The sequence below is a fragment of the Solanum stenotomum genome, chromosome 12 (assembly GCF_019186545.1).
Source record: "Solanum stenotomum isolate F172 chromosome 12, ASM1918654v1, whole genome shotgun sequence".
NCBI classification, from domain to species: domain Eukaryota; kingdom Viridiplantae; phylum Streptophyta; class Magnoliopsida; order Solanales; family Solanaceae; genus Solanum; species Solanum stenotomum.
Genome location: NC_064293.1, coordinates 40863756 through 40889237, shown reverse-complemented (window position 1 = coordinate 40889237; position 25482 = coordinate 40863756). Strand labels below are relative to the sequence as shown.

Here is a 25482-nt window from a genome sequence, read left to right as displayed (position 1 = left end):
CCCCCCACCCCCTACCACCCCCACCCCAAAAAAAATTAAATTTGTTTTCAAAAAATATTTTCAATTTCAAAAATTATTTTCTACTCTAGTAAAAATAAAAGATATTTCTCAAAAATATTTTTCATTCATAAATCAAATACTAAAAATCTTTTTCGAAAAATATTTTCTACTCACCAACCAAACATGAGAAAATAAATCAAAAATCAACTTGTTTTCCCGGAAAACATTTTTCATACCAAACACACCCTTAATTTTTATATCATAGTAGTTTCAATCTCAAAGAACACAAATTAAAGATCAACTCGCCAAACCGTAACATTAATGTATAGCCCCCCTATGAGTCCTATATATTCAATTTTGTCAGCTTATAAATTATAATATAAAACTATAGCATAAACACTATTTGTCTTTTTCAGGCAAATATTTGTTTGACCGTGATTATTTAATCTTCTTTGCACATAGAAATTATTTAACTTCTTTTAAAATGAAGTTTATGCCCGTATGCAACTATTTGGACAAATTGTAAGAAAAGGTTATTGTCAATATATTTTGAAAAAAAAAAAAACAGTTAGTATATAAAAGCAAAAAAAGTTTGATAAGTTATAGTAGTAGTTATTTTAAAGATTTGTGAGTGAAAGAAACTTTTTTGGTGAAAAAGTACGTTAGTATGGAACTCGTTTTTACTGATAAAATGTAAACGAATGTAAGAAGTTGAATAACTTTTTTAAAAAATTATTTAAAATACTCATAAATTTGTATTATCATTTTATAATGAAAATATTTCGTGAAAAGTCATAACAACAAACATAATTAATATAAATTTGAAAAAAGAGGAAGAAAAAAAAGAGAAAATATTATTGATTTGTATACGAAAAATTACTATTACTACGTGTAATTGGAAGTGACTACGAAGAGCAAGCTCGGATAAAAATTATATAAAATATGTATATAACGGTATAAATTTTGACTAGAAATGAATTTAGTCCAAAACTATAAATGATGGGTATTTTAATAAAATATAAAAATTTGAGGTGATTTTTTAGAGAGTAAATTTCTATATTTATCAAATATATTTGTCAAGTAACTGTACGGCCGAAAACTAGTTCCTAAATTTTTTCTAAATAATTTGTGGCCAAAGGACCCACAGAAGAAAGAATCAGAGTTGTTGTTTTATGTAAACTATAGTAGTATTTTATAATCCTCAATATTATCTCACTTTTTCATATATTATTTTTAGTTTAACTTCAAGGCAAGAAACAATAATTTCAAGCATTTTTTTAGAAGGACTTATGACTGACGTGAATGTCCAAAGATGATAACATTTCCCATTATTTTAACTGAAATTGGTAACATCTAAAATATATAAATTTACATGATATACAACAATTATAGGGTATTGTCATTTATTGGATCTTTGTACCAACTACATCAAATCTGCCTGACACAAAATGACATATTCGAGTAATTATTTTTTATTTTAATAATTGGAAACGACAACTAAGAAAATGATAAAATCAAGATCAAGTAACAGAGTTCGAGGCTAATGTGTTTAGGATTTTCTTGCTTGTATTTTGCCAAATTCTAATATAGTTTATAAAGTTAGAAGCTTGGATGATAGCCTAATTTTTTTTGTTTGTAATTATCTATTGTAGCTATTTAATTTTGTTTTGTTTTTTAAAAGTCATTTAACTTTGTTAAGTTGGTTTTTATAGTAGTTATTTTTGCCTGAAATATAATTTTTGATACTTATGTCATGGCGTGGAAGCGGTAAATCTTTAAGAATTTTTTACAAAAAAAAAAAGAACTAATATTTAAATTTATTCGGGACTCAATCTATCAAAATGACAAAAAAAATAAAAATTATAGATAGAAAATTAACCTATTCATAAGGAAAAAGTCATACTTTAAAAAGAAATTTCTCAAAATAACTTTCATTTACGTTATTGAATTGGAAAAATAAAATTAAAATTTGCTACACCTTCAAATTATTTTCCAGCAGAAAATGGGATAGAATTGAAGAAACTTACCACATCCCCGCGAGAGAGTCAGACAAAGCAGAGGCAAGTGTACTTGACAGATACATTTAAGCAATAGTGACTCAGTTTCGAGATCCTCTGAAAGACCTTATACAGAGTTGACAAAGCAACGAAAAGAGTTGATGATGCAAAGAAACTCAATTGAATATTTGTTGTTTCTTCTTCGTGAGAGGATAAGATGGAATTTCCAGTTAATGCTAACTGTATGAACAATTAAAACAAGGTATAGACAGCAATGATGCATCAATTTTGAAGTATTACCACGACCTTACGGATAAATTTGAATAGGATTTAAATTATATACGCTGACAACATGAATTTTGATAGTCTATTGCAATCGATCAGAAGTAGAATAATGAAAATTAAACTCCATTAGCAAAGAGATACCATGTCTAGCTTGTACAACATGGAGATTAGCATACACCTTTTGAGGAGACTTCAATCTTTAAACACAAAAAAAAATGTAAGATAAACAGATTACAACATAGAAGTCTTTCAGTTCTAGAAAATTCTCAAATTGTAAATGGAATAGAAGAATGACACTCAGACTTAACAGCAATTATAATCAAAGAAAAACGAAGTTCCTTTTCCCATCTCCTTCAGCAAAGACTTCCCAAAGCTCTGGCTTTCTCTCTTAGAATGAATTTTTGAATCTTGCCTGTTGAAGTTTTCGGGAGATCTTGAAATATGACTGTTCGAGGTGCCATGTAATGAGGCAAGTTATCCCTGCAGAAGTTGATAATTTCTTGATCACTAACATTAGAACCATCCTTCAACTTCACAAATGCACAAGGTGTCTGCCCCCAGTGATTATCTGGTCGCGCAACCACTGCTGTTTCAAAAATTGCTGGATGACTATACAGAACTCTTTCCACCTCTACCGTGCTTATGTTTTCTCCACCAGAGATTACGATATCTTTCAATCTGTCCTTAACTTCTATGTATCCATCAGGATGTTTAACAGCCAAATCACCACTATGAAACCATCCACCTTTAAAAGCTTCTTTTGTTACTTCTTCATCTTTTAGATATCCACTCATTACAGTATTCCCTCTAAACATAATTTCACCTATTGTTTTACCATCTTCTGGTACTTTCTCCATTGTAAGAGGGTCCATCACATCCACTGCTCCTGAACAAAGATGTTGCACCCCTTGTCTTGCTTTCAGTTTGTACTTTTCATTTGGTGGTAAAGAATCCCACTCAGACCTCCACAAACAATATGTACCTGGACCATATGTCTCTGTTAGTCCATATAAGTGGTGTACTCGAAACCCGAGTTCCTCCATTTTGGAAATGATTTGTGGAGGTGGTGGTGAACCACCTGTCATTATGTTAACACTGTGAGGAAGTGGTTTTCTGTCGCTTACGGGTGAATTCACAAGCATGTTCAGAACAGTTGGTGCCCCACTCATGTGTGTGACCTTGTGCTCTGCTATGTTTTCAAATATGTCTTTTGGATAAACCTGTCTGAGGCAAATGCTGGTGCCACCAAGTGCTGCTAGACCCCAAGTCAGGCACCATCCGTTGCAGTGAAACGTTGGGACGGTCCAAAGGTAAACAGGCCATGAACTCATCTCATGAAGCAGAAAGGTAGCAATGGTATTGAGATATGCACCTCTGTGACTGTAAACAACCCCTTTGGGTCGCGACGTTGTTCCAGAAGTATAGTTAACACTAATAGGATCAAATTCACTTGTTGGCCACCTTACAGAGAATTCGCTATTACCACTTTCCAGGAGGCTTTCATATTCGTAAGAATTCGAATTAACAATAGTATGATAAGAATTGTTAGATTCAGAGATCACAACAAGAAGAGGTGGTGTTACTTTTTCATTAGCAAGAATATTTAATGCTCCTTGAGCAAGTTGCAGCAAGTGTTGATCCACAAATATTACCTTTGTTTCAGAATGTTTCAGAAGTACTGATAACATACCTGAATCATGACGGGTATTCAATGTACAAATAACTGCTCCAGCCATTGGTACTGCAAAATGTAGCTCTTGCATTGCATATACATTTCGAGCCAATGTTGCAACCTACACAAACAATTTCAAAATCTATGAAAATGACAGAGTAAACCATTTAAAGTCACAACTTCGACAAGATTGGGTCTGACTCGAGTAAAAAGTGGACCTAACTTAACCTCAAAAGTTAGATTCTAACGGTACAATTGCCCCAAGTACATTTAACTAGACCAAAGGACTCATCTCCCACCAATGAGATGAACTTTCTCTATGATGCATAATAATTATTCATTTCTATTAATCTAATAGGAGTAACAGTCTTATACATCATATTTTCTTTCGAGTTTAACCAAATTTTAATAATTTAAAAATAAACAATGTTAAAAAATCAATATAGAACACAATGAACGGCTACATTTATTTTTGAAGTTATGAAAAATATTTTATACCATAAAGAACAAGAGATAAACCTAATAATTACTTGAAACCTAAAAGAACAAGAAGATTGAGTTATTTCAATAAAATAATAGTACTTGATAAGAAAGAGATCATACAAGTTACAACCTGTCATCCATAAGTTAAAAAAAAAAAAATGAATCCTCAATAATAGTTATATTATTTTTTGGTAATTATAATAGTTGTATTAAAGATCCCCAATTTAGGATCACAAATAAATCTATACAAATTTTAAAAAGTAATGTTATATAAAATTTTCAAATATAATGTGGGCACGCATGTGTGTCCGCATTAGCTTTTTTTCGAATGAATAATTACAGTTCAATGTCTTTTGCTGATCTAGTTTACAAAATAGCTAGATATTTAACAGAGGTGTATTCAGGGTTTCAGTAAGATGGGTGTATGATTACAAAAAAATGCATCTTAAATATAAATTTTATCGGTTTGACTTTTAGGTTCTTACTTTTTAATATGAACCATTAAATTTTAAAAATTATAGGTCAAAAATATATAATACTATAATACTACTAGTTTTAAATTTTAATATACACATTTAATTTAATTATATAAAAAATTTACCGTGCTATAAAAATTATAGGTCAAAAATATATAATACGACACCCTCTCTAGATACGTCCCAGCTAGCAAATACTATAAAAAAAAATGTGCGGATTACATGGGATTTGTCCTATTATCCATCAATTATAATTGCACAACTTAATCCCACTACGCAATGCCTACCCCATACATAGTTGCTGCTCCATTCTACCAATGGTCCAAGACATAGCATTATAAATGCTAACTTGCTGCGTTCCCCCTACATTGTTGTTCCATTCTACCAATACTATATTGTTGTTCCATTCTACCAATATTTCAAGACATAGCATTATAAATGCTAACTTGCTGCGTTCCCCCTACATTGTTGTTCCATTCTACCAATATTTCAAGACATAGCATTATAAATGCTAACTTGTTGGTGTTCTCCGCCTATGTAGTACAAAGTTATCTATGATATTACACCGATTCGATTTGATTATTTTTAAAGTTAAATTAAATTAATTGAGTTATTAAAATACAATTTAGATATTTATAAATTACATAAAAAGTACTATAAAGTCATCCATATTAATATGGTAACAAATATTTCTTAAAATATTGGCTAAAGTTCATGTACGTAATATAACTCTTAAAAAATGAAACGTGACAACTATGTATATATTTAAAATAAATTATTCTCACCCAACATATCATGAAAATTTTATACTTACATTTTCTATAAGATAATATCCATAACTAAGCATATTAAACGTAGAGAAAATTTTAATTATACATACAAAGCTCTTAGAAATAAATATTATTGATAGTATATCTTAATAGGTATTTGTGGTATTTATAATTTTAATAGGTATTTGTGGTATTTATAATTTTAATGTATCTTTTAACAATTATATTTTAACATACTTTTACTTGATTATATATTTGCAAATAAATATCATTTAATAACTTATAATAGAGATATTATATCATTTTTAATCTTGTAAAAAAATAATATATCAATTGCATATACAAGTAAAAATTATTTATTTATCATTTTATATAATTCTATCAAGAAAGCAAGTAAATTTCACATTCATAAGGTATAAAATCTTTTTTTTTCTACTTAAAAATAGTGCTTGACTTATTCAAGAATACACAATTTAATATAAAATAATATTGAATCAAAATTGATTATATTTATGATAGATATTTTTTTGTTAGATAAATAACTAGCCATATAATTTTATTTTTTTGTATCTTTTAAATCAAAAAATAAAATGAAAAAAATGGCATAATTGATTTTTAGTGAGATTAAATATAACCAGATATAAGTTAAAAATATTGATTATGACATTTGTGATTATATTCCAATACCGTATTAAATTTATATGATCGTAAAAATGATTTAACATAAAAGTAAAGTAAATATTTATCAAGAATTTCATTTTAATGTCATTTTCTATATTATTATAATTTTTAGTTTTGGTAAATATATCTTTAAGAAAATATTTCTCGAGGACTCCAAATTTTATAAAATCCCTAGATTCCAAGAAAATATTTCAATTAAATTATATCAAAAAAAAATTCAAATATTATTTCCAAGTAAATTCCTCAAAAAATCTCCAACAAAATTTACAATTATAAATTCCCTAAGTAATTCTTCAAGCAAGAAAATTTTCAAGTAAATTTCTAAGAAATAAATCCCCAATAAAATTCGTAAAACATGAATTCCCGGATAATACCACATATAAAAATATTTCTAGATAAATTTTCAAGTAATTGTTCTTAGCTAAATCTACAAATAAGTTTATTTAGGGATTTTCTCGCAAACAAATAAAAAAAAATTACTTTTTTTCATTACTTGCGAATTTACCTATGAATATGATATTTGCAAATTATTTTCCCCAAATAATTCCCTAGGTAATAGTTTTGTGAAAATGACATCAAATTTACCCATCAATTTTTCTAGAAAAATATTTTCCGCAGATAAAAAAGTCATTTCCGTATGAAAATTCATAGGAAATTTCTGCAGAAATAATCCTCAAGTAAAATTTGCAGATAACTTAAAGTTTTCTAGTAGTGATAGATTGTATGTATGTATATATATATATATTTGGATCAAATTGATAAATAAGTTAGCACACACTTCATTTTTAGTAATGTTAATGAGTTAGAATTTAGAAAAGCTTACCATATCCCCACGAGAAATGCCAAGCTCAGACAAAGCAGAAGCAAGTTTTATGCATCTATCATATGTCTCTTCCCAATTATACTTCACAGAAGCTCCATCAATAATTGAAGTTCTTCCTCTAAACACATTTGCTGCTCTCTCCAAAAAACTTATAGGTGTCAATGGAACATAGTTTACAGATGAACATTTAAGTAAACCCTCCATAGATTCAGTTTGTAGATCCATCGATACCTGCATGCACATATAATGGCGACCCCTCTGATTACTTGTGGCTTGAATTTGTACTGCATTTATACTACATATAAAATTTCTTGAGCAACTCATGATGCAGCTGGTAATGGCGTTCGCTCAGAAAAGTAATGGAGGAGTAATACAATGAAGCAATTTGAGAAATTCACATTTTAATAGCAAAGTCATTATTACAGTTGGCAAAACAAAGAAAAGTTGAATTAAGTATTTGATATTTCTTGATCGTGATGGTAATGACCAGTATTATTATAAAGCAGCAATTAAAGCTCAAACGTGGGCTGAACCGGATATGTTGGGATTTTGCAAACCACAAGTCAACCAGTGAGTTTATGTAATCTATGCATTACGTTTCACCAGAATCAAATGAGAAAAACTTACCAGAGATTATGGTAGAATGTTAAATACTTCTTTCATTTTAAACTAAGAAATCTCGAGTTCGAGTTTCCTTGAGTACCGAATCGCCTTGTTAGGGAAGCTTTACCCTAATGTCGGACTTCCGGCACAAATCCAAATTTAGTTGAGCTTCAATTTCCAGGAAACAAAAAAATGAGAAAAACTTTGCGTGAATAAACCCTTACATCACTATTTTTTATTTCTCGTTTTAAGCGAAGCGGCAATATTGACTTGAATTATAAAACTATAACTAGAATTATACAAAAATGCAGTGATTAAAATCACATTTCCCCATTTAATTAATTAAAATATCAGAAAAGGTGCATCTTAGATTTGGTCTTCTCTTGAAGTGGGAAATAACGAACACAAACAATAACAAAAGGGATAAAAAGGGTCAGGTACGAATCACCATTCATTTCACTAACCACAGAAAAATAATTATTTAAAAAACAAAGGAATGAAATGGCAATGAAAGAGAGAAATAAAGAAAGAGATTCCACTACACATGGCAGAATAAAATAAAAACAGATCTCAAATAAATACAAAATGAAGAAGAAGAGGGCATGTGTTACCACTACTCACACAGAAATAAAAATTAAAATATCAAAGATCAGAGAAATTAAACACAAAAAAATAGGTCACAATATATCACCACGAAGCAAAATTCCTTCAAGTAATATGGACAAAGCAAAAAGTGATCTTTTACAGGTTCTTATGCACAGGGCAGGGACAGCAGTCATGCATCCATTTTGAATTATTAACCAATGACAAAGATAATTAGAATTGTAGCAGCAAATATTCTCAGAAAGTTAAAACAAAATTGCAGCTGTGCAAAAAATAGGCCAAGTAGATCTCTGGACAGTGAATAATTCTCCTAAAAACTTTCATGAGTGTCATTGCCGATTAGTCTAAAGCAGCTATAATTGCATCAACAACTTCTTGGGTGGTGCTATCCCCTCCAACATCCTTTGTCCTGAATTTTCCCTCTTCTATTACATGTCTTACAGCAGTTTCTAAACGATCAGCAAATGACGGAAATTCAAGATGTCTCAGCATCATTGCCGACGACAGAAGAAGTGCCACTGGATTTGCTTTCTTAAGCTTCAATATCTTTTCGTTGCCGACATTCCCAGCTGAAGCACCTTGCTCAAAAACTGCTTGATCGGCGCCAACATTACCTGAGAAAACAACAGTCCTACATTATGTCTCATACACTGCCTAATACTTGAGGAGGAAACGTTGAGAATATTCTAATTGTTCCCTGAGAAACACTATAAATGATCTGTAGAATAGAGAAGGACGAGCCATTTAATCTTTCTTCCAACAAATAAAGTGTGAACAAGTACTGATGAGCATAGTGGTGATGTCTCGCGAGAAGTAGCAAGCACTCACAAAAGGGGTTCTACTGCATTTTGTTAAGTATTAGCAACTAGTCTGAGCTGTCCCATATAAGCAAAAGGGCATTAACAAATTCAGGAACCAACCAGTGAACATCTCATAATCAAATGGATATCATTATACTGGAAGCTTCTTTATCAACACTTCTACTCACAGTCATGGAGGAGGGGGGAAAGAAGCGATGTAGAGGCTTGACGTCAAGCATCACAATTGTTCACCCGCACCAGCCCCAATGGGAAGTTGGAACTTACAAAGTCCTTTCATGAGATATTGAAACCACAAAAATAATTGACCAGCTGCATTTATATTGGACATGCTAACTGAGTAAGCCAACAGTGAAGTTTGGAAAAACATAAAGATACATCCAAAAGAAAAATGAAGAGAAAAAGCAACACTGAACAAGGTAATTGAGCTGCAGTAGTGAAATCCCACTAGTGGGGTTTGGGGAGGGTAAAGTATATGCAGACCTTACCCCCTACCTCATGGAGGTAGAGAGGTTGTTTTTGAAATATCCTCGACTCAAGGAATGCATATCAAAGAAGTATCGAAGAGAAAATACAAAGTAAAAAAGACATAGCAAATAATAATGAAAGCATTATATAGCATTTAACAACCGCAAAAAAAAGAACAAAATAATGTGAAAACTGAGGCACAAGAAAAAACAGGTAGTAACAGAAATTGGAGGACAAGACACTATGCGGATAATGCTAATACTATCCACAGTGAAAATGTGTCGTTCACCTTAGTTACCCATGTTCTGAGCCTTCTCTAAACCTCCAACAAATGAGAGACCTAGGTTATGTGAGCTCCGGTTTTCAAATTAAACATTTGCTACGATGACCTAATCCCTAGTGTACCAAAATTTCTTATATTGAAATTCTGTTATCCTCCTCTACTAAATTTTGTATGACTTCAGCTATTTTCTAGCCCTTAGATAATCAACCTCTGCAAAAGACTTCTCTGTTCTAACCTAATGTGCATAAGGTTGTCTAAATCTGATACTCTTGCCCGTTGAATTTTCTGTAGTTAGGTTATGTCTTCGCAGTCTGCGTCTGCTTAACCTATGGCATGACTGAGTCCGGCCTCCTTTTGCCTAGCACTAATCAAATGAGAACACACCGAGTAACTGGAAGCTATAGTTGTAATCTCAATCTGCAACGATTTCCACTACCTCTGCCTTGATTTCTCAGATCTAATGTCAATCAGGTTATACTGAAGTCCAACAGATGATGTGCCCATCCACTGTATTTCTTTTTCTTTTCAAGTACCTCAAGCTCTGTAAGATATGATTCTTCTATCCATTTCGAGAGTTTATTGGATCAATTTTCCATTCTTATTGCAGTATAGCTAGACTTAAGCTACCAAGAAATCAAACTACAAAGGAGTTTGTTCATTTAGCTGCCAGAAAGTTTAACAGGTTTAGATCACCAGAATTATGCTTGATGAAATGTGAGCTACATACTAGACGTATCTTAACTTAGTGAAAATCTTAAGATCAAATTGTCATCTATAGACCAAAAAAGGACTGCTAATGCCAGCCAAAGTCAACAACTTAGCATAATAGAGAGATGTAAATAATTCAATATATATATATATATCAGAAAATTTTACCTCCTGGCATGACTCCTGTGCCACCAGCTATGCCAGCAGCCGTATTTGCAATCAAATTTCCATAGAGGTTGGGAGTCACCTATATTGAGATTAAAGTATAGTTAGTTAGTTAACCGAATCTGTTATTATGTACAGCTGTCATTATCAAAATTGAAACAATGGAAGCCTTGACTACAATCAGTAAAGAAGAAGAGCAGAGAAGATAACTTGTAGAATGCAAAGCTTGAATGATTCTATTTCATCAGTGAAGTATATATACACATCAGCTGGAAGCTTCTAGACTATTACACTTTGAGCTAACTAACTATACACATTGAATANTAAAGCAGTAGCTTCTACATTAAAATGGTTAGAAGGCTTAATTTCCCTCTGGTGTTCATCCTGGACTAACAGAGAAAAAGCCTGAGCCATAGTAGGCAGCGGATTCATCATAAGTATGCTCCCACGAATAACTACGTGAGCTGTGCAATATAATACTTAATAGTCATGTTAGTTAATAGTTAGTTAGAGAGTTTTAGATATTTTACTCTTCCTTTTGTATTCTGTATAAATATTGATGTGTACAGTCAGTAAGAATTAATCAAAATTGGAAATTTCACAAACCATCTCTTCTCTCTTACTTCGAGTTCCAGATATTCTCCATTAATGGAGTTTCCTGATTCACTAAATCTCCAATATTAACATGGTATCAGAGCTTGGACGTTCTGTTCCTTCTCTTTACACTCCTTCTTAGTTGCGTTTGCGTCATCGATTTCCAGATCTATTTGTCTTATCGATCTAATTCTCTTCTCTTTTCAACTGGTCTTTTTTTTCTCTCTGATAACTACTTCATCATGGTGGAACTCACGAATGAGGGATCGTCTGCTGGAATTAATACGGGATCGTCTACTGGAATTGATACAAACAGTCACCTCTACATTCATCCATCTGATAGTCCTGGTGTGGTACTTGTACCTGTCCCTTTCGATGGAACTGGTTTTCACTCCTGGCGAAGAAGTGTCCTCAGATCTTTGCCCGTGAAAAACAAATTGATTTTCATCAATGGTGAATGCAAACGCCCACCTAAAACTGATCCAACTTATCGCCAATGGGTGAGATGCGATGATATGGTCACGTCGTGGATTCTTAATTCACTGGGTAGAGAAGTTGCAGATAGTGTTGAATATGTGGGTGATGCTTTGGAATTGGACAGAGCTAGAAGATCGCTACGATCAGACAAATGGAGCAAAGTTGTACCAGACTCAGAAAGAGATCAACGATCTTAGTCAAGGTATTCTCGATATCATCACATACTACACTAGAATGAAGAAACTCTGGGAAGAACTTAACAGTTTATGCATTACCAGTCAGTGCAATTGTGTGTGTATTTGTGGAGCTAAAACTAATCTTCAAAAGGCAGAGCAGGATAGGCGCCTAATTCAGTTTCTTATGGGGTTAAATGAAGTCTATACCATAATCAGGGGTAGTATTTTAATGATGAACCCATTGCCTTCCATGGCACAAGCCTTTGCATTGTTGGTTCAAAAAGAAAAACAAAGAGAGTTCAAGCCAAATAATCAATTGTTTGTTGAAGGAAGTTCATTACTTGCTGGGCCCTCAAGCTCCTCAAATTCATCAAGAGGAAGGAATTTTAAAACAGACTACTCTTCTTCCAACATCACTGGCAATGCACCTAGGGGTAGACCTTACTGTGATTACTGCAGACGGCCAGGTCATACCAGGGTTAAGTGTTACAAGTTACATGGATACCTCCTGGTTTGACTGTTCCTAACACAAACATGGTCTGTAAACTCAACAAGTCACTATATGGTTTGAAACAAGCTAGTAGACAGTGGTATGAAAAACTAACTGAGGCTTTAAACACAAGAGGGTACACTCATTCTCTCCATGACTACTCCCTGTTTTACAGAAAGAGAGACACATCTACTGTGTTTCTAGGTGTGTATGTTGATGATATTCTGCTCACAGGAACAGATTTTGATGAGATAACTGAGCTCAAGAAGTTCCTTCATCATCAGTTTAAGATCAAAGACCTAGGTAGATTACACTAGTTTTTGGGTTTGGAAATTTTATACAAGGATGATGGGATTCTTATTTCCCAGAGGAAGTTTGTTCAGGATCTCCTCAAAGAATTCAGTTGTGATCACTCCACTCCCTTGTCTTCTCCCCTTGATCCTAATGTTAAGCTGCGAGCACATGAGGGAAAGGCACTAGATGACCCTACTCAATACAAAAAACTGGTTGGCAAACTCAATTTTCTTACTAACACTAGACTTGATTTGACTTATGGTGTGCAATTCCTTAGCCAGTATATGCAGGATCCCAGAGAACCTTATTTGCGTGCTGCCTTTCACATGCTTCGCTACCTCAAGAAAGATCCTACTCTAGGAGTTTTCATGTCCTCATCTGCAGATTTCAGGGTATCTGCTTATTGTGATTCTGATTGGGCTGCCTGCCCTGATTCGAGAAAGTCTGTCACTGGCTATATTGTGTTGTTGGGTGATAGTCTCATTAGTTGGAAGTCCAAGAAGCAAGAAACAATTTCCCTTTCCTCAACTGAAGCAGAATACAGGTCCTTAAGGAAAATGGTAGGAGAATTGGTCTGGTTGCAAAGGTTATTTGAGGAATTAACTATACCTAGCCTTGTCCCCTTTCATGTTCACTGTGATAGCCAAGCAGCTATTCATATTGCCAAGAACCCTGTCTTCCATGAGCGCACCAAGCACATTGAAGTGGACTGCCATTTTGTAAGAACCAAGCTTCAAGAAGGCCTTATAACATTGCATCATATTGGAACTGCTGCTCAGTTAGCAGACATACTCACGAAGGCCCTCACTGGCATCAAGCACTGCACTTTATTGGACAAGTTGGCTATGTCTATTCCGCCTCCAACTTGAGGGGGAGTATTGAGATTAAAGTATAGTTAGTTAGTTAACCGAATATGTTTTTATGTACAAGTCATGTTAGTTAATAGTTAGTTAGAGAGTTTTAGATATTTTACTCTTCCTTTTGTATTCTGTATAAATATTGATGTGTACAGTCAGTAAGAATTAATCAGAATTGGAAATTTCACAAACCATCTCTTCTCTCTTACTTCGAGTTCCAGATATTCTCCATTAATGGAGTTTCCTGATTCACTAAATCTCCAATATTAACAACCTACATAATTGCAATTTGTTGTACTTCAGCAACAAGCTTATCAGCGATGTATCAAAATGAGGAAAGAGGTTAATAAAAAGAGGCAGAATAAAACACTAAAGCTTGCTTCTGGACCGATGCAGGAAAGCTGATGACTCTTAATCTACAAAACCCACCATGAGAAAGACATGGGGGAGATACCTGCCTTAGCTAATCTTAAATGTTTTTCCATCCATACTTTCTCAGTGATATCCAATTTTTCATAAGGTAAGCTTTTATAGATGCATGACAAGCAACAAGGGCATGCTGGAGCATTGAACCAGTTACAAGCTTCGGTCAGTTAAAACAGAGTGTGTAAGGAGTTAAAAAAGGTAAAGCACGGCACCACATTCTGAGTAACATTTATATTTGCCATGTTATCCAAAAAGAAAGCAAAAGTATACATTTAAATTTAAGACTATGTACATTCTCTTGTTTGTGTTAAAATTTATACACTCTCTCTGGGTAGTCCACCAAATAGCTGCCGGGATAGCATTCCATAATCCCCTTTCTCTTAAGTTGCACTAAGTGAGGCAAGCATTTTTTCCCACCAATCAAGCTCACTGATTCATACTAATAGTTTCTTATACTTCGATTATTGTATTATTTTGTTGTATTTTACTGTTCAGCATGCTTTGTTATACTTTCATTTCCATTGCTTATTTTTCTGGATTGCTTTGATTTGTTTTTGCTTGAGCTGCGGGTCTATAGGGAACACCCTCTCTACCGCTGAGGTAGGGGTAAGGTTTGCGTACACTCTACCCTCCCCCTCCCCAGACCCTACTTTGTGGGACTACATTGGGTGTGTTGTTGTTGTAGTCAAGCTCGCTGATCCATATTATTTACAAGAAAATCAAAGAGGACGCTCGGAAATCCCAGGTGCAAGAATATCCAAGTTGTAGAAGGAGAAGGAAAAAGACTTTTAATATTTTTGCTGACATTGTCATTTGGACTTTGTTATTTCATCACATCACTTGTCTCGACCATTACCAGTAAGAACACAAAATAAAAGGTCAAAGTAGATGCTAGAGACACCCTGCCAAGGGTAGGCCCTTTGACTACGTAAGCAACTCTGTGAAGATACAGTTTCCAATATCATTTGTGTGTCGTTAATCCATAGCCAAGTACCATATGAACTAGTCTCATAGCATCTTCAAGGAATTCTTGAACTTCAAAAGTCAAGCTAATTATCCAACTACACACAAACAACAGACAGGACAAGCTCTCAGTATGCCCATCCTCTCCTCAGTGACTACACAAGATTGATAGCACTCACCATTAGACTTCATTTTGTGATACACTTATCTGACACCATTAGATATCAGATGTATAAAGGAAGCTAGAATTTAAGGACTTAGTAAAGAGAAAAGACAAGGAAGCATATCCCCATACCATGACATCAAATTGCTCCGGCCTTGAGACAAGTTGCATGCAGCAATTATCCACAATAATCTCCTCATACTGTATTTCTGGATATTTAGCTGCAATTTCCCTACAGGATTCTAAGAATAGACCATCTGCAAGTTTCATAATGTTGGCTTTGTGCACAGCTGTGACCTTCTTTCTTTTGTTCACATCAGCATACTCAAACGCAAATTTTGCTATTCGTTCTGAGCAATATTTTGTTATCACCTGGAAAGGAAAACATGAAAGTATAGGATAAAGCAAGTTGTGGAACAGGAAAACTTTACAGACGATTCGATATAATAAGAACCACAAAGGAAAATTAATGAAGAGAAAAAACAACTCCTTTTCTTAGAAGAGTCGAGAAACGAGCATAATAAGAATATCATTAAACCACATAGGCCGAAATTGGTAATGTTACAAAAGAAAGAACTTTATAAAGAAAATATCACATGTCCATCTTTCTAAGCTGGCCCATTTCTCTAACGTTGTGACCAGGTAAAAATAAGCTCTAACTGTGCAATTCTTCCTCATACACAAACCAAGATCAAACAGGTTCAACTGCAACTGACAATCCGTACACTTCACTCAAGATTACATCATCTATCAAGCATATTCTATAAATGGTAATAATGTCAAGGATACATAAAATGAAGAAGATATGCAATACTTCTGAAAAATTGCACTCTCCAGCAGAAGGATGGAGCGCAAAAGGTACTCCCTATTTAATCAAACAATGTGCACTGTGCCCAACATGGGGCCTGCCATAGCAGCCATACTAACCTATTAAGGAATCAGTGCTTTGTTGTGCCCCCTACTGTCATACATAGGGCCTTGTGCACACTACCCAACATTAGGGGCTAAACATGACTATGATCTAAATCTTCAAGGATAAGTGCACATTTGGAACACCACATAGTTGCATCCTTTTAGCAATTTGAGAGTACCCAAATGTACATGAGAGCCATCTACACGTCCAATCCTACTTTAAAAGGTAAATGATCCCATTTTTTAGATACAGCAAAGTTGGATACAACAACAAGAACTATGCCCAATCCCATACTAACATGAGTTGGCTATATAATCCATCCGAACCATCTGGACCCACTTCATTGCAATAGTCAATAAAGACTCCTGAAAAACACCTAAAGTTGTACCAACATGACTCTAGGTATTTTGGCATCCTTGTGTTTGTCTTAGCTAAACACACATGCCTATTAAGAGAGGTCTTTTGGACAGCTTCCTAGGTTGTCATTTTCTTAACACATTCAATATTCACCAAAATTTAAATTCAATACGGGGAAAGTTTCCACAAAGGCAGAATTAAGCAAAAGATTATGAATCTAACAGACTCACCTCACATACTAAAATAACAAAGGTCTCAAAATGAAAATTGCAGTACCTTAAGGCTCTCAACGACACCAGGAACAACCTCGTGCTCAAGGCCAGCATACTCTCCCTCAGTGTTCTCCCTAATCACAACAATATCCACATCTTCATGCCGCGTAGGCAACCCTGGCAGAGTAAAACAATGCACAATGGAAGCGTACAAATCAAGCTCTTTCCTCATTTGCACATTTAGCGAACTAACACCTCCGCCAACCGGAGTTTTTAACCCTCCTTTCAGACAAACCTTATTCTTCTTAATCGAATCAATTACTTCCTTCGGTATACACTTCATATCACCACGCACTTCGTATCGCTCAAAGTAAACAGGTGCCTTCATCGCCTGCATCACTTGTTCGACTGAATCGGTTACCAGTGGACCAACGCCATCGCCTGGGATCAGCGTGACGGCTCGCGGCGAAGCGCTAGAGGTGAAACAACGATTGGTCGATTGTTGGATGAGTTGTTTCAGGATCGGAAAGGATTTCCGAGCCATAGCTATTTGATTTTGATTTGAGTTGAATTCTTCAGATTGATAATGGCTTTAAGTCGCCATGAAAGGGCAGGGAAGAGAATCGTAGTAGGCGAAGGAAAAAGGAGAAGAAGAAAAGCAAGTGAACGAGAGTGGTATGGTAGCAATGCGCGCCACATTTTGCGTGAACCGCTGAAGAATAGCTGGTTCATCTGATTCTTCTGACCAAACACCCACCTCATGTACTCATGGTTCATGGACTTCCAATTTCTACATTTAAAATTTTTTTAGAAAAAATCCTAAATTTTATATATATATATATATATATATATCTTTTAAAAATATTTAAATTATTAATTATTATGATCTATAGTATTTTTTTAATAATTTTAAAATATATAAATTTCATCTCAAAAGAACGAATTTTTTATGTCTTAAGTCACAATTAAAATTAAATCATTCAATTCCAAAAATTTGAAATGTGTTACATAAAATTAGGACATATTAAGTAATTTGGACATTCGAGAACATAATTTAAATCATATTTTTTATTACTATCCTTTGTGAAATCATAAATATAACTTTGCAACTCCTAAAAAATATAAAACTTCATTAGAAGAAAGGGTAAATATGGAAAAAAAATCACATTCATTTTAAACTTTGAACAATTTAATTATTTTGAACGATGAAAAAAAACCTTCAAAAATTCACTTAATATGAAATGAAGGGGTGGATCACAAGTTTTTTTTTAAAAAAAATCATGTACCATTAAAACATTTCATATAAATTAAAATGAAACAAGTACTTAATTGTTTAACATATCACTGCCATTTATTTAGGAAAGTTCAAATTTATCAATATAGTATTTGAAATTATTCAAATGTATCTTCCGTTACATTTTTTGTATGTTCATATTCTTTCATTAGCAAATAGTTTTGTTTTTGCTCTTTGACATTAATAACACTCCAGCGTGAAATATCGACTATATATATTCAAATACTTTTCTTTTTTTAAAAAAAGTTAAAATCTATCTCTCAACTTTTGATTTGATTATGATTTAGAGTGACTACATCTTAAAATTAAGTAGAGCTAGTAAATTGAGTTTCTTTGATGAAAAAGTAGTTGTTGATTGAGCGTTAATTGCCCCTGCTAGTTGGGTCACAAAACCTTTTGCTTGACCCATTAGATTCACGGCCCAAAGAACAACTTTTTTAGCAACGTTGACGCTTCGGACACCATATATTAGCCAATAATATGTTAAATGAACAATAATGTATAACTCAATTGAAGAAAAAAAAACACTAATGTGATTAAAAATCAATGTCTGATAATTCAGAGGCGAAGTTAGAAGATTAGATATGGATTCAGTTGAACTTTGTATCTTTTGTTCAAACAATAATTTGTATTAAGAAATTTATTAAATATGTATAACTAGTGAATTTGGCCGCGCTACGCGCGATTTTGAAATATTTTATATAAATTTTATTAAATATTTTCAATAGAATTTACGCGCAAATCAATCTTTCAATTCAATTATTTTTTAAAAAGATCTTTAATTTATATATTCTTCTATAATTTTTTTATCACTTAAAAGTTTTAAATCTTCTATAAATACTCATGTAGTGTACTTATAAATGAAGAAAAAAATAATTATTTTTCTTAATAGGAAGTAAAGAAAGAAAAGAATTTCAAGAAATTTTGTATATGTTTTGAGCATATATATATATAATCTTTTTGAAACCTATTTTTTTAAAAGAAAAAGAACCATAAATACATATATAGATATACTTATATAAAAAAAAAAGAACCACAAAATGCATTGTCTATATCGATTTTCCGAACATTGAGACTAAATGAATCATAAGAAATTTGGAGAAAAACATTATTATACTATTTTTTAAACAAACCAAAAAATATTATAAATTATTTTACTAAAATTTTAAAAGTATTTAATTTGACAATCTTTATATGTATTTGGAGCTTGTGTTATTTAGGGTGGTAGCCTCTTCATCCCCTCTCTCTCTTTTAATTGATTTATTATATGCTCATGTTCCTTTTAATGTAGTATATATTTTTACTCATGTTTGATTGATCATAGTTAGGTGCAATAAAAAAAGTTGCAAAATATGTATAAATTTCAACTTCACTGCAATGATTATTTATAATAAAAAAGTTAAGTTTTGCCTCTATTTTTAAATCAATGAAACATAAAAATAGCTTCCAAAATTACAGTGTCAATTAAGAAGTAGAAAAATGTTTATGAATTTGTAGAGTATATACATTCTCCATTTAATTTTATTTCTTATATTTTATTTTTCGAGAGTCAAATCATATGAACTTTCACCTATATTTAATATGTATTTTTTTTTATTATATTAATATGAGAAACATTGAATCTTATAATATTTTTGATACAAATTTCAAAATATTTAAATTTTAATTTTAAAATAGTGAATTAATTTAATTCAATTCAGCTTAAAAAATAGTTAAATTAACCATAAAAAAGTAAAATATGATAAGTAAAGTGAACGGAAGTAATAATTACTTAAGAATTCAACATTGAGGTAGATATTATCGGTAGAATATATGAGACTCCTTGATGTAGATGATATAACACAATATCAAAATTTATCAAATGTTGAGTAAGAAATATTAATAAAGAGATTCTAAAGTAGTTCTCAACCAAAAAAATACATCAATTATTTAGTAATTAAAACAAGGGAAAATTGTACATAATAGCAAACTATTAATTCAAATTAAATGGTATAACCACACACTTTGATTTAATTGTGCCCTATAACAAACTATTTGTCAGTCGCCTCTCTTCCTCAAACTCTCGCTCGCCACTCTCCCTCTCGCTCGCTCTCTCTGTCGCTCGCCTCTCTCGCTTTATACAAACAAAAATGTATAAATTGTGTTTTTGTTTGTATAAAGCGAGAGAAAATTGTATATACACATGCAAATACATATATCTTCGTCCTATACACTTATAATTATACAATACAAATATTCCTCTGTCCAGTTCTCTTTTGCTTTTCTCTCCTTTTCGCTTTATACAAACACAGATTATACAAAATACAATATATAATTTATGTTTGTATAAAGTGAGAGAGAGAATGATATTTGATATACAAACGCTTCATTTCGATTCAATTGCATACAAATTCAAATTTTATACAGATATACAATCACATAAAATTAAATTGAGAGACTCTCAACAATTTATACAAACGAGAGGCTGACAACAATTTATACAAATGGTCTGCCAGCAAAATTATACAAATCTGAAGAGGAGCCAACGAATTATACAATTGCTTCTTTTGTATATATATATAGCGAAATAGCCTAGTCATAGCATGTTTGTTATGGAGCGCAATTATGCAAACTTTGCTACAGCATACAAATATAAATTTTGTGTTTGCTATATGTGAAAGTTGCTCTTAAAACAATATATGGGATTCCTTAATGTAGATGAATAACACAATATATCAAGATTTATCAAATGTTGAGTAAGAATTAATAAAGAGATTCTAAAGTAGTTCTCAACCAAAACAATACATACCTTAATTTGACCGTAAAAATGAATCCATTTAAATATTCTAAAAAAATATAACACATACAAATAAATTTTATCAAAATAGAATATCTAATAACACGTTAATTTCTCAAGATAAATTATGAAGATGCAAATTAAAAATAAAATACTGTAAATCTGCGAAGGAAAAAATCGATATTATTCCTTTGAGTTCTCTATTTGATAACACATAATCCTACCTCAATTTAGTATAAAATAATATTAAAAAATATAAAGAATATATTTAAACAACTTATCATACATGTCACACAATTTTTGACTTTTTGTGTGTGTAAAATTAGACCTTTTAGCCTTTAGGCATAAACCCAACAACCTGCAAAAGTGAAGCTTCACAATCACAAATAAATTGACAATATAAAGATAAATAAGGAATATGAAAGAACATAAAGAAACATAGACATTGAATGTATTAATTGCTCAATTTAATTAGATTACAATTATTGTTCAATGTTCACGGCCATGAAAGGAAAAAAAGAGCAAAACGGATGTAAAAGGTAAAATGTATTAATTATTTGGTTTAATTAGAAATAAAAAGATTCATTAAATTAATGATAATGACTTTTGAGCTTTCTAAATTAATGTAATTAAGATATAATTTGTAGGTTTTTAAATAAATTATATAAATGTAAAAAATTGAAAAAAGATAAATGTCATTCTTGGCAAGCATGCTACATCACCTCTCGTACATGTAGCTTTATTATATATATATATAGATTATTAACTTTTGAACTCAGTTAATTATTGTCACATGAAGTGGTTATTCTACTATCCATAATTCATAAAATTTAAATTGTAAATACGCTTAATCTGTTCGACACTTGTTGAATGTAAAAAATTATGTTCATCTTCAAGATGAATATTAGAATTATAGAACAATCTAAACACATATTAAAGAAAAACTTCATCGAAACAATATTCAAGTCCAATTCCCCACATTGGTTAAAATGATATGTATATAACGTTAAAAAAATAATATGTTTATTGTTTTCTATGACATAAATTTTGCTACAAATTAAAAGGAAAGTTATTGTCATGTTAAAGGCAATTTTCAAGCCAAGTCTTATGGCTATGAATCTCCATTAGTTTACTCTCTTTTTATCAAGAAAGGGCGAATATTCCAACATTTTTTGGACTATATATGTCTCCTTGTGATTTTCTTTTTATTCTATTTTATTTTTACATATTAGATGATTCTGTGTATTTTAGCCAGCTCAATTACCTTTCTAATGTTCTAGAATAATCATTTCTTCAATTGCTTCTTTTTAAAACCAGGCACAATAATTTAGTTACCTTTGTTTTCTAAATTAAAACAAGTTGAAAACGTTTTGGATCAATTCTATTTCAAGATTTAAATTTGTTTTGCTTATAATTTTTGCCAGAAAAGGAAATAAAATGTTTTTTTTTGTCTCATTTCACCTGACATACTTTTTTTTTCAGTATGTCATAGTATATTTATTTATTTAAAAACTATTAAAGTTAGCATTTAAATTTTATCCTTAATGATATGACTTTTTTTATTCCACTTGATATAAAAGTTCATTTTTTTAATCAGAAAAAATGAATAAAAAATCTTACGCACTAAACTATAACCACCATTCATTTAATTTTTAGTAGGAACGACAATTTTAAGTATATATTAATGAAAAACCTAAATATACAATTTAAGCACCTAAATAACTCCGATATAATAATAATTTGACTTTTCACTAACATAGCGATAGAATTTACAAAATAGAACAAAACAAAAAACAAAATAAAAAATCAGTATATTAACAAATAATCAACGCATGATTCTACCATAAATAATATTTGAATTCCTTAATTTACTCCATTTTATTATTTACCTTTCACACATATCTGTCAATTATTAGTTAAATGCTTCTCTCTCTAATTACCTCAAATGGTAGTATTTGTTGGTGGAAAAGGATACTATATATATTATATATATAAAATGATTTATGGTATATGTCGATTTTATTTGTATAGTTAACATTATAGTGTAGTCTACTTAAGTCCCTTACTAGGAGGATCACTATGGAGCTAACTGTATAATACTAACAGAAATCAAGTACCTAAAATATTTAACTTCTACAATGATAATGGTATACCATAACAAAAGACAATATGTTATCAAATTTGTATCAATAAATCACAAAACTATATAAAAAAAATGCATCAAATACCAAATTAAATAGTTATCCAACTATATATATATCCAAAACATATTCAAAAATACGTTTTATATAGTCAGATGTATTGCTCCTTTATATTTTTCTTTGGAGGCATTGTTCAATCGGACTTTTCTTGAAATTGAAATCTCATCTTCAAAATCATTATCAACATGATACTCCACAGTTGTAATCTCTTTCTTTTTAACGATTTGAGTGTGACAATGATAGAGTTTACACCAATGTTGTTCTCTATATTCTTTCTTTTTGATGTATTATTGGTAACAACTTAAGAAAATTCACTTCTAGATGATTGACCTCTTTCAAATTTATCGGTGACAGAAGAAAAACAATCAATTCAAAGTTTGGTCTTGAACAAACAATGAGGTTGTTGATGTTGGTAGTAGATTGTCTTAAGCGAGGACTCTTTCTAGGAGGTATAATCTATATGGATTTTTTTACACCAAGAAATATTTCCTCTAATTAGAGATGATTCTGAAAAAAAATAATAAAATAAAACAAACCAAGCTTGTTGACAAGAAATTATGGAATAATACATTCTTCATCCTAGAAACTATCGATGTAATTGATGAAAACCAATTAAATGATCTTCCTTGAAAAGAGAAATAAGAGAAAGAAAAAAAAAGTCTTTATTAAAGAAAGTATCCAATCACGACTCAAAAAAATAACTATAAAAAACCGTGTAGTTCAAATTGAGTCCCATAAATTTAGCACATAACCTCCGAAAAAATAATTGGATCCTAAAATATATATAAAAGAAATAAAAAATTAAATATCACGTCATGTTTGTAATTAAAAATCTAGTTTTGTAATTTTTTTTAAAAAAAGTATATACATATATTGTTAAATAGTGTATTCTAAAAAATTTTCCTTAATTAATATCTATCAAAAAAAATTAAACTCCCACTCTTTTACATTTATTTTTGAAATCGACCTATCGCTGTCCTTTATGACAAGATTCTACCGTAATCATTCTCATTAATATATTCATTATCCTTTCAAATAATGGAAAGAGATAAATAAAAAATGAAACCTTTTTAAACAAAATAATAATAATAATTGTGTGTGTCCAAACGGAGCATAGTAACAAATTAAAATAGATTAGAAATTGTAGTTTGACGTGATAGAGAAATGATGGGGGATTCTTTATGTCAATTTGTGAATTGAATATTAGGGAACAATTATAACTAACGGACAAATTATGAAAATGGTTTTATATTAAGGCGGTTACGTGATAATGTTTAATTCTTGAAGTGATAGATACTCCCTTCGTCCCTATTTAGTTGTCCACTTTAGAAATGACACACAGATTAAGGCAACAATTATTAACATAGTGACGTTACAATTTTAGTCTAACAATGCTAAAAGTAGGCTGAAGACTTATTAAAAGTTTACAATTAAACAAATATTGTTTTGTTTTAACTTATTAATTTAGGCATGTAGTTTAAGATTAAATTATTGAAACTTAATTATAATCTTAGGGGAAAAAAAGGAATCATGACTTAAAAGGAAGAAATAAAATTATAATTAACTTATTTCTAAACAAAGAAATATATGTCAATTTTGAATGAAAGTGAAAGACATATACTCTCTTCGTCTTAATTTATGTAACAATATTTGATTGACANCAATTAAACAATTATTGTTTTGTTTTAACTTGTTAAACTAGGCATGTAGTTTAAGATTAAATTATTGAAACTTAATTATAATCTCAGGGGAAAAAAAGGAATCATGACTTAAAAGGAAGAAATAAAATTATAATTAACTTATTTCTAAACAAAGAAATCTATGTCAATTTTAAATGAAAGTGAAAGATATATACTCTCTTCGTTTTAATTTATGTAACAATATTTGATTGACATAAAATATAAAAAATAAAAAGTATAAAAGTTATTCAAATATATAATCTAAAAAATAAGTGATTAGTACATATTTATGTCATTATAAATCATTTTAGTAAGAGTCAGTAAATAAAATATTATTACTAAAGGATATATTTGGTACGGAAATATAAGTTGGGATTTAGTCAAGTCTTTTTTTGGTTTTCTGATGATGGGCAAGTAAGCAAATGAAAATTGTTATGTCAAGAATATTTTATATAATTGAAATAAATACTATTGAGTGAGGGGTGGAAGGTGGGCTATGTTGGGAGTGGATAAGAGACAATGTATATTTTTTCTATTTTTACTACAAAAAAAAAGCCATAAATTTGTTTTTTTTTAAAAGTATTTTTAAATTTTATTGATCCTTCAAACATAAAAAGAAATGAAAAAATGTTGTTTTATTCCTACCAAACACGTCCCAATATAAAAAGGTTATATCATTTTTTTTTTAAATTTGATTAAAAAATATACTCATGTAAATTTAGATAGAAGTGCTATAGTGAAAAAGAGGCTAGTTTGTTTTTAGAAATGCTAGTAA

At 31.1% G+C, this 25482-nt stretch overlaps 3 protein-coding genes across 3 annotated transcripts in view; 1 reads left to right on the top strand and 2 right to left on the bottom strand.

Annotated features, from left to right (window-relative positions):
• The window catches only part of LOC125846792 (catalase isozyme 2), a 186530-nt gene that overhangs the window by 52967 nt on the left and 108081 nt on the right, over nucleotides 1-25482 (top strand). The window lies entirely within an intron of this gene.
• LOC125846790 (isovalerate--CoA ligase AAE2-like) lies at nucleotides 2458-7466 on the bottom strand. Its single transcript, XM_049526396.1, has 2 exons — nucleotides 7188-7466; nucleotides 2458-4075 (listed from the first exon to the last, which is right to left on the bottom strand). Exons 1-2 carry the CDS (start codon nucleotides 7428-7430, stop codon nucleotides 2636-2638), a joined length of 1683 nt encoding a protein of 560 aa, XP_049382353.1. The 5' UTR covers nucleotides 7431-7466; the 3' UTR covers nucleotides 2458-2635.
• On the bottom strand, nucleotides 8476-17525 carry LOC125846799 (isocitrate dehydrogenase [NAD] regulatory subunit 1, mitochondrial-like). The gene is made up of 4 exons (XM_049526407.1): nucleotides 16822-17525; nucleotides 15408-15647; nucleotides 10839-10917; nucleotides 8476-9007 (listed from the first exon to the last, which is right to left on the bottom strand). Exons 1-4 carry the CDS (start codon nucleotides 17299-17301, stop codon nucleotides 8733-8735), a joined length of 1074 nt encoding a protein of 357 aa, XP_049382364.1. The 5' UTR covers nucleotides 17302-17525; the 3' UTR covers nucleotides 8476-8732.

What these genes read in the sequence shown, in the direction of transcription:
- LOC125846790 (XM_049526396.1), bottom strand. Translation starts at nt 7,430, where the DNA reads ATGTGCATGCAGGTATCGATGGATCTACAAACTGAATCTATGGAGGGT. An exon ending in GCATTTCTCGTGGGGATATG is followed by an intron (nt 4,076 to 7,187) that starts GTAAGCTTTTCT and finishes TTGTTTGTGTAG; the next exon opens with GTTGCAACATTGGCTCGAAA.
- LOC125846799 (XM_049526407.1), bottom strand. Translation starts at nt 17,301, where the DNA reads ATGGCTCGGAAATCCTTTCCGATCCTGAAACAACTCATCCAACAATCG. An exon ending in GTGTCGTTGAGAGCCTTAAG is followed by an intron (nt 15,648 to 16,821) that starts GTACTGCAATTT and finishes TTTCCTTTCCAG; the next exon opens with GTGATAACAAAATATTGCTC. An exon ending in CACAGGAGTCATGCCAGGAG is followed by an intron (nt 9,008 to 10,838) that starts GTAAAATTTTCT and finishes TTGTTTTCTCAG; the next exon opens with GTAATGTTGGCGCCGATCAA.